This window comes from Oncorhynchus gorbuscha, linkage group LG05, assembly GCF_021184085.1.
Source record: "Oncorhynchus gorbuscha isolate QuinsamMale2020 ecotype Even-year linkage group LG05, OgorEven_v1.0, whole genome shotgun sequence".
Lineage (NCBI taxonomy): Eukaryota > Metazoa > Chordata > Actinopteri > Salmoniformes > Salmonidae > Oncorhynchus > Oncorhynchus gorbuscha.
In genome coordinates, this window is record NC_060177.1 from 88,242,549 (window position 1) to 88,257,883 (window position 15,335).

The 15,335-nt window shown below is 42.2% G+C and overlaps 2 protein-coding genes across 2 annotated transcripts in view; both read left to right on the forward strand.

The window, feature by feature from the left end:
* The first annotated feature begins 1,492 nt into the window (after positions 1–1,492).
* Positions 1,493–3,687, forward strand: LOC124035308. The gene is made up of 2 exons (XM_046348773.1): positions 1,493–1,989; positions 2,325–3,687. Exons 1-2 carry the CDS (start codon positions 1,525–1,527, stop codon positions 2,820–2,822), a joined length of 963 nt encoding a protein of 320 aa, XP_046204729.1. The 5' UTR covers positions 1,493–1,524; the 3' UTR covers positions 2,823–3,687.
* Positions 3,688–12,390: 8,703 nt separating this feature from the next.
* Positions 12,391–15,335, forward strand: part of LOC124034954 (AP-4 complex accessory subunit RUSC2-like) — a 66,881-nt gene continuing 63,936 nt past the window's right edge. Inside the window, 1 exon segment of the mRNA XM_046348346.1 lies at positions 12,391–12,533. The gene's annotated coding sequence lies outside the window, so the exon portion shown is untranslated.

Sequence of the window (15,335 nt, forward strand, 5' to 3'; positions counted from 1 at the left end):
ACAGCACAGGAAGGAGACAGGCCAACATCTACAACCTCCACCACACAGGAAGGAGACAGGTCGACATCTATAACCTCCACAGCACAGGAAGGAGACAGGCCAACATCTACAACCTCCACAGCACAGGAAGGAGACAGGCCAACATCTACAACCTCCACAGCACAGGAAGGAGACAGGCCAACATCTACAACCTCTACAGCACAGGAAGGAGACAGGCCAACATCTACAACCTCTACAGCACAGGAAGGAGACAGGCAGCCAGTGGAATACTATACAGCCCCCTTCGACTGCAGCCCCTACAACCTCCACCATACAGGGAGGAAACGGGATAAGCAGCAGCACCACCCATCCTGAGGTAGAAAATGGAGTTATCACCCATTATAACCTTCATATTTACAAGATATCTGATCTATGTTCTCATATAACCAGCTCTATGTTCCCTGAACTTCCCAGATCTGTAGCCCCTGGAACTACTGTAACTCCCCCTGGAACTACTGTAACTCCCCCTGGAACTACTGTAACTCTCCCTGGAACTACTGTAACTCTCCCTGGAACTACTGTAACTCCCCCTGGAACTACTGGAACTCCCCCTGGAACTACTGGAACTCCCCTGGAACTACTGTAACTCTCCCTGGAACTCCCCCTGGAACTACTGGAACTCCCCCTTGAACTACTGGAACTCCCCCTGGAACTACTGGAACTCCCCCTGGAACTACTGGAACTCCCCCTGGAACTACTGTAACTCCCCCTGGAACTATTGTAACTGTTCACATTGCAACACTGAACATGTTTACGCTGTTCATTTTGATACGTCTCTGAAATTAAAGGCATAATTTTCGTATTGGACATATAATGCAGTGACAACCACATTTAGGTGCTTCAAATTCATGTCTATCATACCAAAATATAACCCACAGACACGGTCCTTACTGAAAATCATCATTAGACTTTGTCACCCCAAAGTAGCCAAATATGTGAAATGTGGCCCTCTGGTCCTTGAACTAGATGTGATTGGTTATCAACTGAAACATTGTAATAATATTCACCATGAACTAGATGTGATTGGTTATCAACTGAAACATTGTAATAATATTCACCATGAACTAGATGTGATTGGTTATCAACTGAAACATTGTAATAATATTCACCATGAACTAGATGTGATTGGTTATCAACTGAAACATTGTAATAATATTCACCATGAACTAAATGTGATTGGTTATCAACTGAAACATTGTAATAACTAGTAACTCACCTCAAAACTCATTTCAAAGGAGGTCATGGTGAGAACCTTTCATTATTTACTTTTTATTGATTGAAAAAAGTCCCTGGTTTGTCCCTGGTGATGCGTTGGGCAGCCTGGATTAGTATGCATAAATGCACCCTGGGTTTTGAAGAGGGGTGGAGACCAAAATATTGAGGGGGTGGAGACCAGAGTATCCAGACTAGCAGAGATGTACCAGCAACTATCATCGTCACTCTGTTCATCTGGGGAGAGGAAAGTAGACAGAAAATCTGATCACAATGGATTACATCAAGCCAGCATTTGACATTCTGTTCGAACAAGTGAGAAAATCAGGCAGTTTTTACATGACCTTCTTTGCTCTTTTTCTGTACCACATTATGTTTGATGACCACTTAAAATGCTCTTGTGAAGATGGTGTTAAAACAGTGGTTACCCCTCAACACTGTATCTACTACATGGTGTTTCCAGCTGTGATCTTGATTTTCTTGACTCTCTGGATGGACAGAGAGTTTCAACGAGTCTTGAGAATGACATGCAGATGCAGATGTGATTTGTGTGGAAGACTGTTGGGATTATTAATTAAGGCAGTCTCTAAAGGGTTGCTGTGGGTTGTGTGTGTGCTTTTTGATGGGGACTGGTACATGTGCTATCAAAGACCAACTTATCCCTGCAGATACAACCCTGATAAGACACCATTCCAAGAAGACCTAGATAAGCAAACTGATATCAAAGTGTTCTCCATGGTAAGTACCTTTAATTATGTAATTGTCATTGATTAATTACCAGAGTAATGGAGGGGGTGGAGACCAGAGTATTGAGGGGGGGTGGAGACCAGAGTATTGAGGGGGTGGAGACCAGAGTATTAAGGGGGTGTGGAGACCAGAGTATTGAGGCGGGGGGAGACCAGAGTATTGGGGGACCAGAGTATTGCTGACCAGCGTATTGAGGGGGGGGGAGACCAGAGTATTGAGGGGGCTGGAGATCGGAGTATTGCGGGGGGGTGGAGACCAGAGTATTGAGGGAGGTGGAGACCTGGGGTGCGTTCAGTTTGCTTGAACGTTTGCTAATTCTGTTTCAGGTTTACGGCTCTGGACTGGTTCTGTTTCTACTTGTTGGGAATTCCATTCTGACTGCAGTACCTTGGAGGGATATCTGTTGTAGATCTTGCAAGGGTGTCAGACCTTATCACAGGGAACTATTTGAGGAGAATATTTGGGAAGAGACAGAAATTCTTATTGAAAAAGACTTAAAGAGAACAGCTCAGGAGAGTGTAGTTCTTAAAAGCAGAGGACTACTACCACCCCTTCCGAATGCAGCCCAAGGAAACATACAGGGAGGCAGCGACACCACCCATCCTGAGGTTAAAGACAGAGTGATCACCCTTAACAACCTTCATTTTGACATTATATCTGATCTAGATAATGTTATAATTGATCACATCAATACTATGTACCAGAACCCTGACCCTATCCCGAACAGGTTTGCAAATCTATGTTCTTGTATAACAAGTGTCTCCTCAGGAAACATCAGACAGCCACTAACAACTGGAACAGAACTCACTAACATAATCCCCTAACGATGACATTTTTGCTAACCTTGTATAATAAGTGTCTAATCAGAAAACACCGAACAGGGAGAAGAACTCAGAGACATACACAGCAGCAACAACTGAAACCATACAAGAACAACCATATTCAAGTAACGATAACAGAAGAAGTTGCCAGATGCCACGAACTGAGAAAGGCCCTCCAACTGTGGTGTAATATTGGTAAATGTTATAATATATATTTTTCCATCAAATGTGTGAAATGTCACATATTTGGTTATAATATGTAAAATGATATGGACATTAATACTATCATACACTGTATGTGAACCATTTGTGAAAACTAGTTTTCAGAGACCCTCTGTTTATAAGGCATCTTCTGCCTCACAATAAACTGTGTTTCTGGTTAAGGTGGCAGCAGTAGTTTGGTACAATACAACTAGAAGGGGTTATATGAGGGGAGCGAACAACTGTGGGTGATAAACCTCAACAACGACCCTGTATGAGCTTTCATAATGTCACAGGGTGGAAATATGAGCCGGGTGGCAAACATGAGTCTGTTAGACCACAGTGATGGTTGACAGAGCTGTTCTAGGTTATCTTTATTTCTAGACTATAAACAATATAACCTTCATTAATGAATATGTGTTAATATAACCAGTGAATTATTGTTTTTGTCCTTGATGCTACAATTCATATGTTGTTACTATTGATTGTGTTCTGTCTTTATGTCTACCTTTAACAAACAATTAAGAATATATAATAATACTAACAATCTGTATCTCCTCCTGTCTTCAATGTACCACAGCTGTTCACTCTGCAATACTACACTTGTTCACGCTGTTCATTTTGATACGTCTCTAAAATTAAAATAATAGTTGTATTTTTTCCTGTACAGCCTTGATGGATCAGTTAATTACTGAACACATTTGTGTAGTAATGTTACAACACCACTGTTGATCGCTGTTTCTTCTCCATCACTGTCGTCAGAAGACTCTACAATGTCTTCTTCAATGAAAATGTTTCTACCTAAAACGGGGATTTCCTCATGGTCTGATTCAGGTTCAGAGTCAGAGAGAGTCTGCATGGCACGATGGTCCTCCAGAAAGTTGTCCATCACAACCTTTTCCCACTGACCGTCATCAAAAGTGCCTGATAAATTCAGGGCAGCAATGTTATTGAGAGCAGTAGCAACATATTTGTAGTTCTCCATGGCTAAGGTTATATCTTTAGGAATAACTGCAGTAGAAAGGATTATCTACGCATAACGAGCAGCTAATTTCATAGACACAAGATGCTACACCACGTCCCTCGGCATATCCAGCCCACTCATTATCTCAGCCAATCATGGCTAGCGGGAAGTTGCTCGCTTCTTCTGTGGCTAAACCAACTAGGCTCATCATTTTTAACAACTGTATTCATATTTACAGATGGCATACAAGTTTGATATTAAGACACATGAAAGTTCACATGTTCGAGAAGACATTTTTGCCCAAAAACTAATTTGGATAAAAAAAATGTCTTATTTTTTAAAAATGTTGAAACTTCTCTCCTGTGAAGTCGTGACTTGCGACATACGCCTAGTGTCCTGAATTGGGTCACATTTTATTGATTTGGCTTTCGATACGGTAGACCATTCCATTCTTGTTGGCCGGCTAAGGAGTATTGGAGTCTCTGAGGGGTCTTTGGCCTGGTTTGTTAACTATCTATCTCAAAGAGTGCAGTGTTTAAAATCAGAACATCTGCTGTCTCAACCATTGCCTGTCACCAAGGGAGTACCCCGAGACTCGATCCTAGGCCCCAAGCTCTTCTCAATTTACGTCAACACAGCTCAAGCAGTATTAAGCTCTCTCATCTATTTATATGCGGATGATACAAATCCAATCAGATTTCATTGGTCACATACACGTGGTTAGCAGATGTTATTGGTCACATACACATGGTTAGCAGATGTTATTGGTCACAGACACATGGTTAGCAGATGTTATTGGTCACAGACACATGGTTAGCAGATGTTATTGGTCACATACACGTGTTTAGCAGATGTTATTGGTCACATACACGTGGTTAGCAGATGTTATTGGTCACATACACGTGGTTAGCAGATGTTATTGGTCACATACACGTGGTTAGCAGATGTTATTGGTCACAGACACGTGGTTAGCAGATGTTATTGGTCACAGACACATGGTTAGCAGATGTTATTGGTCACATACACGTGGTTAGCAGATGTTATTGGTCACATACACATGGTTAGCAGATGTTATTGGTCACATACACGTGGTTAGCAGATGTTATTGGTCACAGACACATGGTTAGCAGATGTTATTGGTCACATACACGTGGTTAGCAGATGTTATTGGTCACATACACGTGGTTAGCAGATGTTATTGGTCACATACACATGGTTAGCAGATGTTATTGGTCACAGACACATGGTTAGCAGATGTTATTGGTCACATACACGTGGTTAGCAGATGTTATTGGTCACATACACGTGGTTAGCAGATGTTATTGGTCACATACACGTGGTTAGCAGATGTTATTGGTCACATACACGTGTTTAGCAGATGTTATTGGTCACATACACGTGGTTAGCAGATGTTATTGGTCACATACACGTGGTTAGCAGATGTTATTGGTCACATACACGTGGTTAGCAGATGTTATTGGTCACATACACGTGGTTAGCAGATGTTATTGGTCACATACACGTGGTTAGCAGATGTTATTGGTCACATACACGTGGTTAGCAGATGTTATTGGTCACATACACGTGGTTAGCAGATGTTATTGGTCACATACACGTGTTTAGCAGATGTTATTGGTCACATACACGTGTTTAGCAGATGTTATTGGTCACATACACGTGGTTAGCAGATGTTATTGGTCACATACACGTGGTTAGCAGATGTTATTGGTCACATACACATGTTTAGCAGATGTTATTGGTCACATACACGTGTTTAGCAGATGTTATTGGTCACATACACGTGGTTAGCAGATGTTATTGGTCACATACACGTGGTTAGCAGATGTTATTGGTCACATACACGTGTTTAGCAGATGTTATTGGTCACATACACATGTTTAGCAGATGTTAATGTGGGTGTAGCGAAATGCTTGTGTTTCTAGCTCCAACAGTGCAGTAATATCTAACATTTTCCCAATATATAAACATTAAACACAAATCTGAGTAAAGGAATGGAATTACGAATATATATGGATGAGCAATGTCAGAGCAGCATATAGTGTTTATATATATTATTATATTATTATTATTATTATATTATTATATATATTATATATTATTATATACAGTAGATCAGAATAGAATACAGTATATACATATGAGATGAGTAATGCAAAATATGTCAACATTATTAAAGTGACTAGTGGTCCATTTATTATAGTGGGCAGTGATTTCAAGTCTATGTATATAGGCAAAATCCTCTAAGGTGCTAGTGATGGCTGATTAACAGTCTGATGGACTTAAGATGGAAGCTGTTTTTCAGACTCTCGGTCCCAGCTTTGATGCACCTGTACCTGCACTATTATTTTCCTGGCACCACACTTCCAGAGCCCTCACCTCCTCCCTTTAGGCTGTCTCGTCATTGTTAATCAAGACTACAACTGTTGTGGCGTCGGCAAACTTGATGATTGAGTTGGTGGCATGAGTTGGTGGCATAGAGCAGGGTGCTGAGCACACACCCCTGTGGGGCCCCAGTGTTGAGGATCTGCGAAGTGGAGGTGTTGTTTTCTACCTTCACCACCTGGGGACGACCCGTCAGGAAGTTCAGAACCCAGATGCACAGGGCGGAGTTCAGAACCAGGGCCTCGAGCTTAATGATGAGCTTGGAGGGTACTGTGGTGTTGAAGGTTGAGCTATGGTCAATGAACAGCATTCTTACATAGGTATTCCTCTTGTCCAGATGAGATAGGGCAATGTGCGGTGCGGTGATGATTGCATCGTCTGTGGATCTATTGGGGCGTTATGCAAATTGAAATGGGTCTAAGGTGTCAGTTAAGGGAGAGAGAGGTGATATGATCTTTGACTAGTCTCTCAAAGCACTTCATGATGACAGAAGTGAGCGCTACGGGGCGATAGTCATTTAGTTCAGTTACTTTTGCTTTCTTGGGTACAGGAACAATGGTGGCCAACTTGAAGCATGACTGGGACAAGGAGAGATTGAATATGTCTGTCAACTCACCAGACAGCTGGTCTGTGCATGCTCTGGGGACGTGGCTAAGGATGCCGGCAGCCTTGCGAGGGTTAATTTGGCTTGAATCCCGCTAGACCTCGCCTTTTGGATGATAGCGGGGTGAACAGGCAGTGGCTCGGGTGGTTGTTGTCCTTGATGATCTTTATGGCCTTCCTGTAACATCGGGTGGTGTAGGTGTCCTGGAGGGCAGGTAGTTTGCTCCCGGTGATGCGTTGTGCAGACCTCACTACCCTCTGAAGAGCCTTACGGTTGTGGGCGGAGCAGTTGCCGTACCAGGTGGTGATACAGCCCGACAGGATGCTCTCGATTGTGCATCTGTAAAAGTGTGTGAATGCTGTTGGTGACAAGCCAAATTTCTTCAGTCTCCTGAGGTTGAAGAGGCGCTGCTGCGCCTTCTTCACCACGCTGTCTGTGTGGGTGGACCAATTCAGTTTGTCTGTGATGTGTACGCAGAGGAACTTAAAACATACTACCCTCTCCACTACTGCCCCGTCGATGTGAATAGGGGGGTGCTCCCTCTGCTATTTCCTTGCAGTTCTGGCACCTACTACCTGGCATCTATGCACACATGACTGTAAGTCGCTTTGGATAAAAGCGTCTGCTAAATGGCATATATTATTATTATTATTATTATCTACTACCAGACCCCGTTCAAAGGCATTTACATCTTTTGTCTTGCCTATTCACCCTCTGAATGGCACACATACACAATCCATGTCTTAATTGTCTCAAGGCTTAAAAATCCTTCTTTAACTTGTCTCCTTTTCCGAATATTTATATAAAATCACGTAAGCGCTTTATGTGAAAAGCAGAGGGTCATGTGACCAAGGAGCTATTGATATTCTGAATCCAACATTTTACAAATAATTAAGGTAAAATAAAAACAATTGTTTTTCTGAAAACCAAAGGGTGCACAATGTTTATCCTTATGCTGTGAACACCCCAACATTGGTGTGAGGTGTCTAGGTCACACGGTCAAGGAACTATAGAATTTTAAGTGATTTTATAAATATATATATATTTTTTGTTAGTAGGAATGATTTTGAGACCTAAAGGATGTGCAACATGCCTCTCTATATGTAACGGTTTTCATATGGTGAAGGAGAGTCGGACCAAACTGCAGCGTGTCGATTGCGATTCATGTTTATTTAAACAAACGTAAACACGACTAAACACGAACACTACAAAACAATAAACGAAATCGAAAACAGCCTATACTTGTGTCAACTAACATCAACCAAGGCCATCAAGACACTCAGGACAATCACCCACGACAAACTCAAAGAATATAGCTGCCTAAATATGGTTCCCAATCAGAGACAACGATAAGCACCTGCCTCTGATTGAGAACCACTCCAGACAGCCATAGACTTTGCTAGATAACCCCACTAGCTACAATCCCAAATTCATACACACCAAAACCCCAAGACAAAACACACCACAATACAAAAACTCCATGCCACACCCTGGCCTGACCCAATACATGAAGAAAAACACAAAATACTTAGACCAGGGCGTGACACTATATAAGTAATACTGGACAGTTGAAATGAGGTTGCTAAGTCACATGGTTGAAGAGCTATTATAAGTTTGACATTTTCAAATAAAAAATCTTGTAAGCGCTTTATGGGAAAACCAAAGGGGTGTTTTTCCCTGTGACCATTAAAAGTTTGTTTGGGGTGCCTAGGTCATGTGATCAAGTAGCTATTGAAATTCTAAGTAAAGATTTGAAATAATAAATTAAGGTCAATATTTTTAAATTAAGTGCAGAAAATCAAAGAGTGTGCGATATGTGTCCCTACACTGTGAACACTCCCACGTTGGTTTGAGGTGTCTAGGTCACATGGGAGCTATTGATTTTTAAGTGATTTTGTTTAAATCTATACATATTTAAAGAAAAATTCGGATCATTTTGAGAAAACCAAAGGATGTGCAACTTGCCTCTCTCTATGTAAGGAACAGCAGACAACTGAAATGATGTTGCTATGTCACCTGGTGTAAGAGCTGAAGAAGTTTGAATATTGTGATCATGCTCTTTGTTGACAGTCCCTAAATAGGTTGACTTGATGGTGTAAGAGCTGAAGAAGTTTGAATATTGTGATCATGCACTTTGTTGACAGTCCCTAACTAGGTTGACTTGATGGTGTGTCAGGATGCCATCACAATGTGATTATGAAACTCGGGTCGGAATCAGAAAAATAAGACCTGTACAATTTTGTACATCTATTATTCCTTCATGAAATGCCTAACCTGAGGGATGTTTTAGGGTCAGAGAGTCTGTGCCAGATGAGAGGGAGAGAGTGTAATGTCAGTGTAATGTTTACTGTTCATTGTTTTGTGTATTTCACTTTTGTATATTATCTACCTCACTTGCTTTGGCAATGTTAACATATGTTTCCCATGCCAATTAAAGCCCCTTGAATTGAATTGAGAGAGGGAGAGAGAAGAGTCCCATAAGCATGCTGGTCTTGGGGCTCTGTTCACAAACACAAACACACCCCACAGAGCCCTAGGATATCAGCACAATTAGACCCAACCAAATCATGAGAATACAAAAAGATAATTACTTGACACATTGGATAGAATTAACAAAAAAACTGAACAAACTAGAATGATATTTGGCCCTACACAGAGAGAATACAGCGGCAGAATACCTGACCACTGTGACTGACCCAAACTTAAGGAAAGCTTTGCTATGTACAGACTCAGTGAGCATAGCCTTCCTATTGAGAAAGACCGCCGTAGGCAGACCTGGTTCTCAAGAGAAGACAGGCTATGGGCACGCTGCCCACAAAATGAAGTGGAAACTGAGGTGCACTTCCTAACCTCCTGCCAAATGTACGGCCATATTCGAGACACACATTTCCCTCACCTTACACAGATCCACAAAGAAATTGAAAACAAACACGATTTTGATCATTTCCCATATCTACTGGGTGAAATGCCATAGTCTGCCATCACAGCAGCAAGATGTGTGACCTGTTGTCACAAGAAAAGGGCAACCAGTGAAGAACAAACACCATTGTAAATACAACCCGTATTTATGCTTATTTATTTTCCCTTTGTACTTTAACCATTTTTACATTGTTACAACATTGTACATATACATAATATGACATTGCTAATGTCTTTATTCTTTTGGAACATCTGTGAGTGTAATTTTTACTCTTAGTTTTTATTGTTTATTTCACTTTTGTATATTATCTAACTCACTTGCTTTGGCCATGTTAACATGTGTTTCCCATACCAATAAGGCCCATTGAATTGAATTGAATTGAGAGAGAGAGAGCATGATAAAGCCCCTTGAACTGAATTGAATTGAATTGAGAGAGAGAGAGCATGATAAAGCCCCTTGAATTGAATTTAATTGAGAGAGAGAGCATGTTAAAGCCCCTTGAATTGAATTGAATTGAGAGAGAGCATGATAAAGCCCCTTGAATTGAATTGAATTGAGAGAGAGAGCATGATAAAGCCCCTTGAATTGAATTGAGAGAGAGAGCATGATAAAGCCCCTTGAATTGAATTGAGAGAGAGAGAGCATGATAAAGCCCCTTGAATTGAATTGAATTGAGAGAGAGAGCATGTTAAAGCCCCTTGCATTGAATTGAATTGAGAGAGAGAGCATGATAAAGCCCCTTGAATTGAATTGAATTGAGAGAGGGAGAGCATGATAAAGCCCCTTGAATTGAATTGAGAGAGAGAGAGCATGATAAAGCCCCTTGAATGGAATTGAATTGAGAGAGCATGATAAAGCCCCTTGAATTGAATTGAGAGAGAGAGAGAGAGCATGATAAAGCCCCTTGAATTGAATTGAATTGAGAGAGAGAGAGCATGATAAAGCCCCTTGAATTGAATTGAGAGAGAGAGAGCATGATAAAGCCCCTTGAATTGAATTGAGAGAGAGAGCATGATAAAGTCCCTTGAATTGAATTGAGAGAGAGAGCATGATAAAGCCCTTTGAATTGAATTGAATTGAGAGAGAGAGAACATGATAAAGCCCCTTGAATTGAATTGAGAGAGAGAGCATGATAAAGCCCCTTGAATTGAATTGAGAGAGAGAGCATGATAAAGCCCCTTGAATTAAATTGAGAGAGAGAGCATGATAAAGCCCCTTGAATTGAATTGAATTGAGAGAGAGCATGATAAAGCCCCTTGAATTGAATTGAATTGAGAGAGCATGATAAAGCCCCTTGAATTGAATTGAATTGAGAGAGAGAGAGCATGATAAAGCCCCTTGAATTGAATTGAATTGAATTGAGAGAGAGAGAGCATGATAAAGCCCCTTGAATTGAATTGAGAGAGAGCATGATAAAGCCCCTTGAATTGAATTGAGAGAGAGAGCATGATAAAGCCCCTTGAATTGAATTGAGAGAGAGAGCATGATAAAGCCCCTTGAATTGAATTGAATTGAATTGAGAGAGAGAGAGCATGATAAAGCCCCTTGAATTGAATTGAGAGAGAGAGAGCATTATAAAGCCCCTTGAATTGAATTGAGAGAGAGAGCATGATAAAGCCCCTTGAATTGAATTGAGAGAGAGAGCATGATAAAGCCCCTTGAATTGAATTGAATTGAGAGAGAGAGAGCATGATAAAGCCCCTTGAATTGAATTGAGAGAGAGAGCATGATAAAGCCCCTTGAATTGAATTGAATTGAGAGAGAGAGCATGATAAAGCCCCTTGAATTAAATTGAGAGAGAGAGCATGATAAAGCCCCTTGAATTGAATTGAATTGAATTGAGAGAGAGAGAGAGAGCATGATAAAGCCCCTTGAATTGAATTGAATTGAGAGAGAGAGAGCATGATAAAGCCCCTTGAATTGAATTGAGAGAGAGAGCGCATGATAAAGCCCCTTGAATTGAATTGAGAGAGAGAGCATGATAAAGCCCCTTGAATTGAATTGAATTGAGAGAGAGAGCATGATAAAGCCCTTTGAATTGAATTGAATTGAGAGGGAGAGAGCATGATAAAGCCCCTTGAATTGAATTGAGAGAGAGAGCATGATAAAGCCCCTTGAATTGAATTGAATTGAGAGAGAGCATGATAAAGCCCCTTGAATTGAATTGAATTGAGAGAGAGCATGATAAAGCCCCTTGAATTGAATTGAGAGAGAGAGCGCATGATAAAGCCCCTTGAATTTAATATAAATAGTGAGAAGTATAATGTCAGTGTCATAGAACAAACATACGAAGGTTGACCCCCCCCCTGCCTGCAGGTTGCCCATACATTGGAAACCAGCCTACAGGAAGCTAGAGATACAGGTATTTCACTTGATCCTCTCCGTATTGGGCCTGACCGAATCCCTATGCGGGAGAGTAGAGATGAATCGGAGTTGACGTAAGAGCCCCGTTCTACGCCGCTGCTGCGCTGTCGAGAGCTGCAACGCTGCTGGTCGGGAGCAGAAAAAAACATGTTCCCTTCGTCTAGGATTAGGCATATTATACCCGTGGTTATTGACAACAATTGACATATGGATACTATTGACACGATAATAACATCATCGTTGACAACCTGCTTAAACGTATGTATAATCGCCTTCGTGGCTTTCTACTAGAAGGCTTCGATATAATGGGGAGAGGGGGAGAGGCAATGCAGAATTGCTTGGACAGCATTGAATGGGAAGCTGGAAAATGATGCCGTAGCATCATAACGGTAAAGGCGCAGTAAAAACAGGTTTTCCTTAAAAAAAATGCGGTTATTGACATGTCTAGATCGTTTCGAATGTAAACTATTTAATCGTGTGGTGTTTAATCCCATTGTTGACTTTCTGATCTTGACTCTTTATCCAAAGACATTCGACTATAGTGCTCGCGACAACACAGCGCAACCTCCATTAGGCCTAATTAACGCCATCTTAATGACAATGCATGGCACATATATGTATTATATCGCAATATTGGTGAGAAACCAAGTGATTGATTCTTGGCTATGTGGTTAAATAACAAGATAAACAGACACTGCCCATGTGCCACCATCTCGCACTGAATCATTACAAAGGCGAGGAAGCTGTTTGACACACGGTACCGGGCGGTGGATGATAATGGTGGAGGCTGGACTACATAATAACACCGACCTGTCATCGACATTCTCAACTAAACCGAACAGAAACAACAGCCAATCATTTTCTTGACACGTTCGGTACTTTTGTGGGTGTTTTAGACTAGAGTATTCAATATTTCTATGTAGCCGTTCTGGGACTGGAAAGGAATCATACGTTGCCATGTAACGGGCCTTCCCTTTAGCATACCCAGTTACATTGTCTCCAAAACCATCATTGTATCGATTTGGGTGCGCGCATTCCCAGTGATCGCCACATATGGGAGGGGTGGTGTTGGGTGTATTTATATGGTTGTTTTGGGAATAGACAGTGCACGTCAACGCTAACGCGGAAATATTAACATATGTTAACATAACAAGATATCCACATTGTTCAATTATGGATACACTATATTTACTATGTTATCGATTAGTGAGAGTATAGCCTAGGTCTATATGATAGCATATATGCTCTATAGCGTAAGCGATGGATTTATCAAAAATATTCCGTCTCGTATGACTCGTATCACCAATATGTTAATATGATGGATCACTTGGTCTGCTATCAGACATATTCTATATTGCGATAACAAAAGCAGCGCTTTCTCTTGCCCCATATTTCCCTTTCGCTTATGGGTGTTTTCATTGCCATGTAACCTATTAAACCCCTATCGAGAGAGAGCGAGATGCAACCAAGCGGTCCTGTGCTGCTGCGTATCGTCCTGTTATGTATCCCGCATTTTTCCATTTTAGTTCTGGCTGACAGGTACTTTCATGTCTGATGTGATATCTGCTCAACACAGACAGGGCAAGTACATCATTTCAACAGCAGGCCTATTTTACCACGCAGCTGCTTCGCAGCTTTACATGTCTGTAGGTCTACCGGGGAATGTCTCCCATAACCCGGACAGGCGGGCACATGTTCGGGCGTGTCGCCCCCGGACTTAAGCAGCCCAGCTGAGGCTTAACTGTGTCTGTCTCGTCCCTGGTCGTCTCGTCCCTGTTTGCCTATGTCTATCAGGCTGGTGGGTAGGTGGGTGTGGGTGTGGGTGTGTATTGGTGGGGTTTGGGTAGGTAGGTGGGCGGGCGGGTGGGTTAGGTGTGTGGGTGGGTGGGTGCATATGTCTATCAGGCTGTATAATACATTGTATTACATCCAGTGTATTTCTTCTGAGACAGGGGAGAGGATAAAAGAGGGGTGGAGAGGGGAGAAACACTGTATCAGCAGTCCCAAAGCCTGATAGATGTGAGGCTACAGAATGTTGAGAAACACTGTATCAGCAGTCCCAAAGCCTGATAGATGTGAGGCTACAGACTATTGAGGAACCTTGATGAAGTCAGCTTGCTGTCATTGGCTAATTATTATAATTACATTTACTTCATCTGATCTACAGAATGTGCAGCTATCTCCTTTCCCTTTCTAAGTCTGCAGAATGTCAACACAATACAATATAACAGATATACATCATCCACCCTGCATCAGAGAGAACTAGAGCGGCCGTTGCATGCTCTACTTACCTGTGTTTATCTACAGTATACTTAGTAGACATTTCACTAGAGACAACTTGTACATCAAGCTACTATGTTACGTAAAGATAGTAATCTTCTTATAGTCAGGTAAGGGAAGGAATTCTTGAGAGGGAGGTTGAGGAAGGAGGGAGGGAGGGTGAGGGTTGAGTTGAAAGAAAGGTGGGAGAGAGAGGTGGGAGGTGTAGAGAGGTGGGAGAGAGGAGGAAGGGAGAGAGGTGGGAGAAAGGGAGGGGAGGGATTGAGAGAGGATTGGGGGAGAGAGGAGGAAGGGAGAGAGGTGGGAGAAAGGGAGGGAGTGAGAGAGGGGAGGGATTGAGAGAGGATTGAGGGAGAGAGGAGGGAGAAAGAGAAGGGAGAGAAGAGGTTGAGAGGTGGTAGAGAGAGAGGAGGGAGGGAGAGAGGGGGGAGAGAGAGAGGGGAGGGATTGAGAGAGGATTGAGGGAGAGACGAGGGAGAGAGAGAAGGGAGAGAGGTAGTAGAGAGAGAGGAGGGAGGGCAGGAGGGTGGGAGAAGGGGAGGGAGGAGGGAGGTGGTAGAGAGAGAGGGGGTGGGAGAAGGGGAGGGAGGAGGGAGGTGGTAATGAGAGAGGGGGTGGGAGGTAGGGAGGGAGGGAGGAGGGAGGTGAGAAAGAGACATGGACAAGGACAGGACTGGGTTGGTAGTGACTTGTCGTTGTATCTGGGGGCTCTATCAGAGACGTAGGGAGGGACAGTGTTTTCAGAAAGTATTCATACCCCTTGAGTTATTCCACATTTTG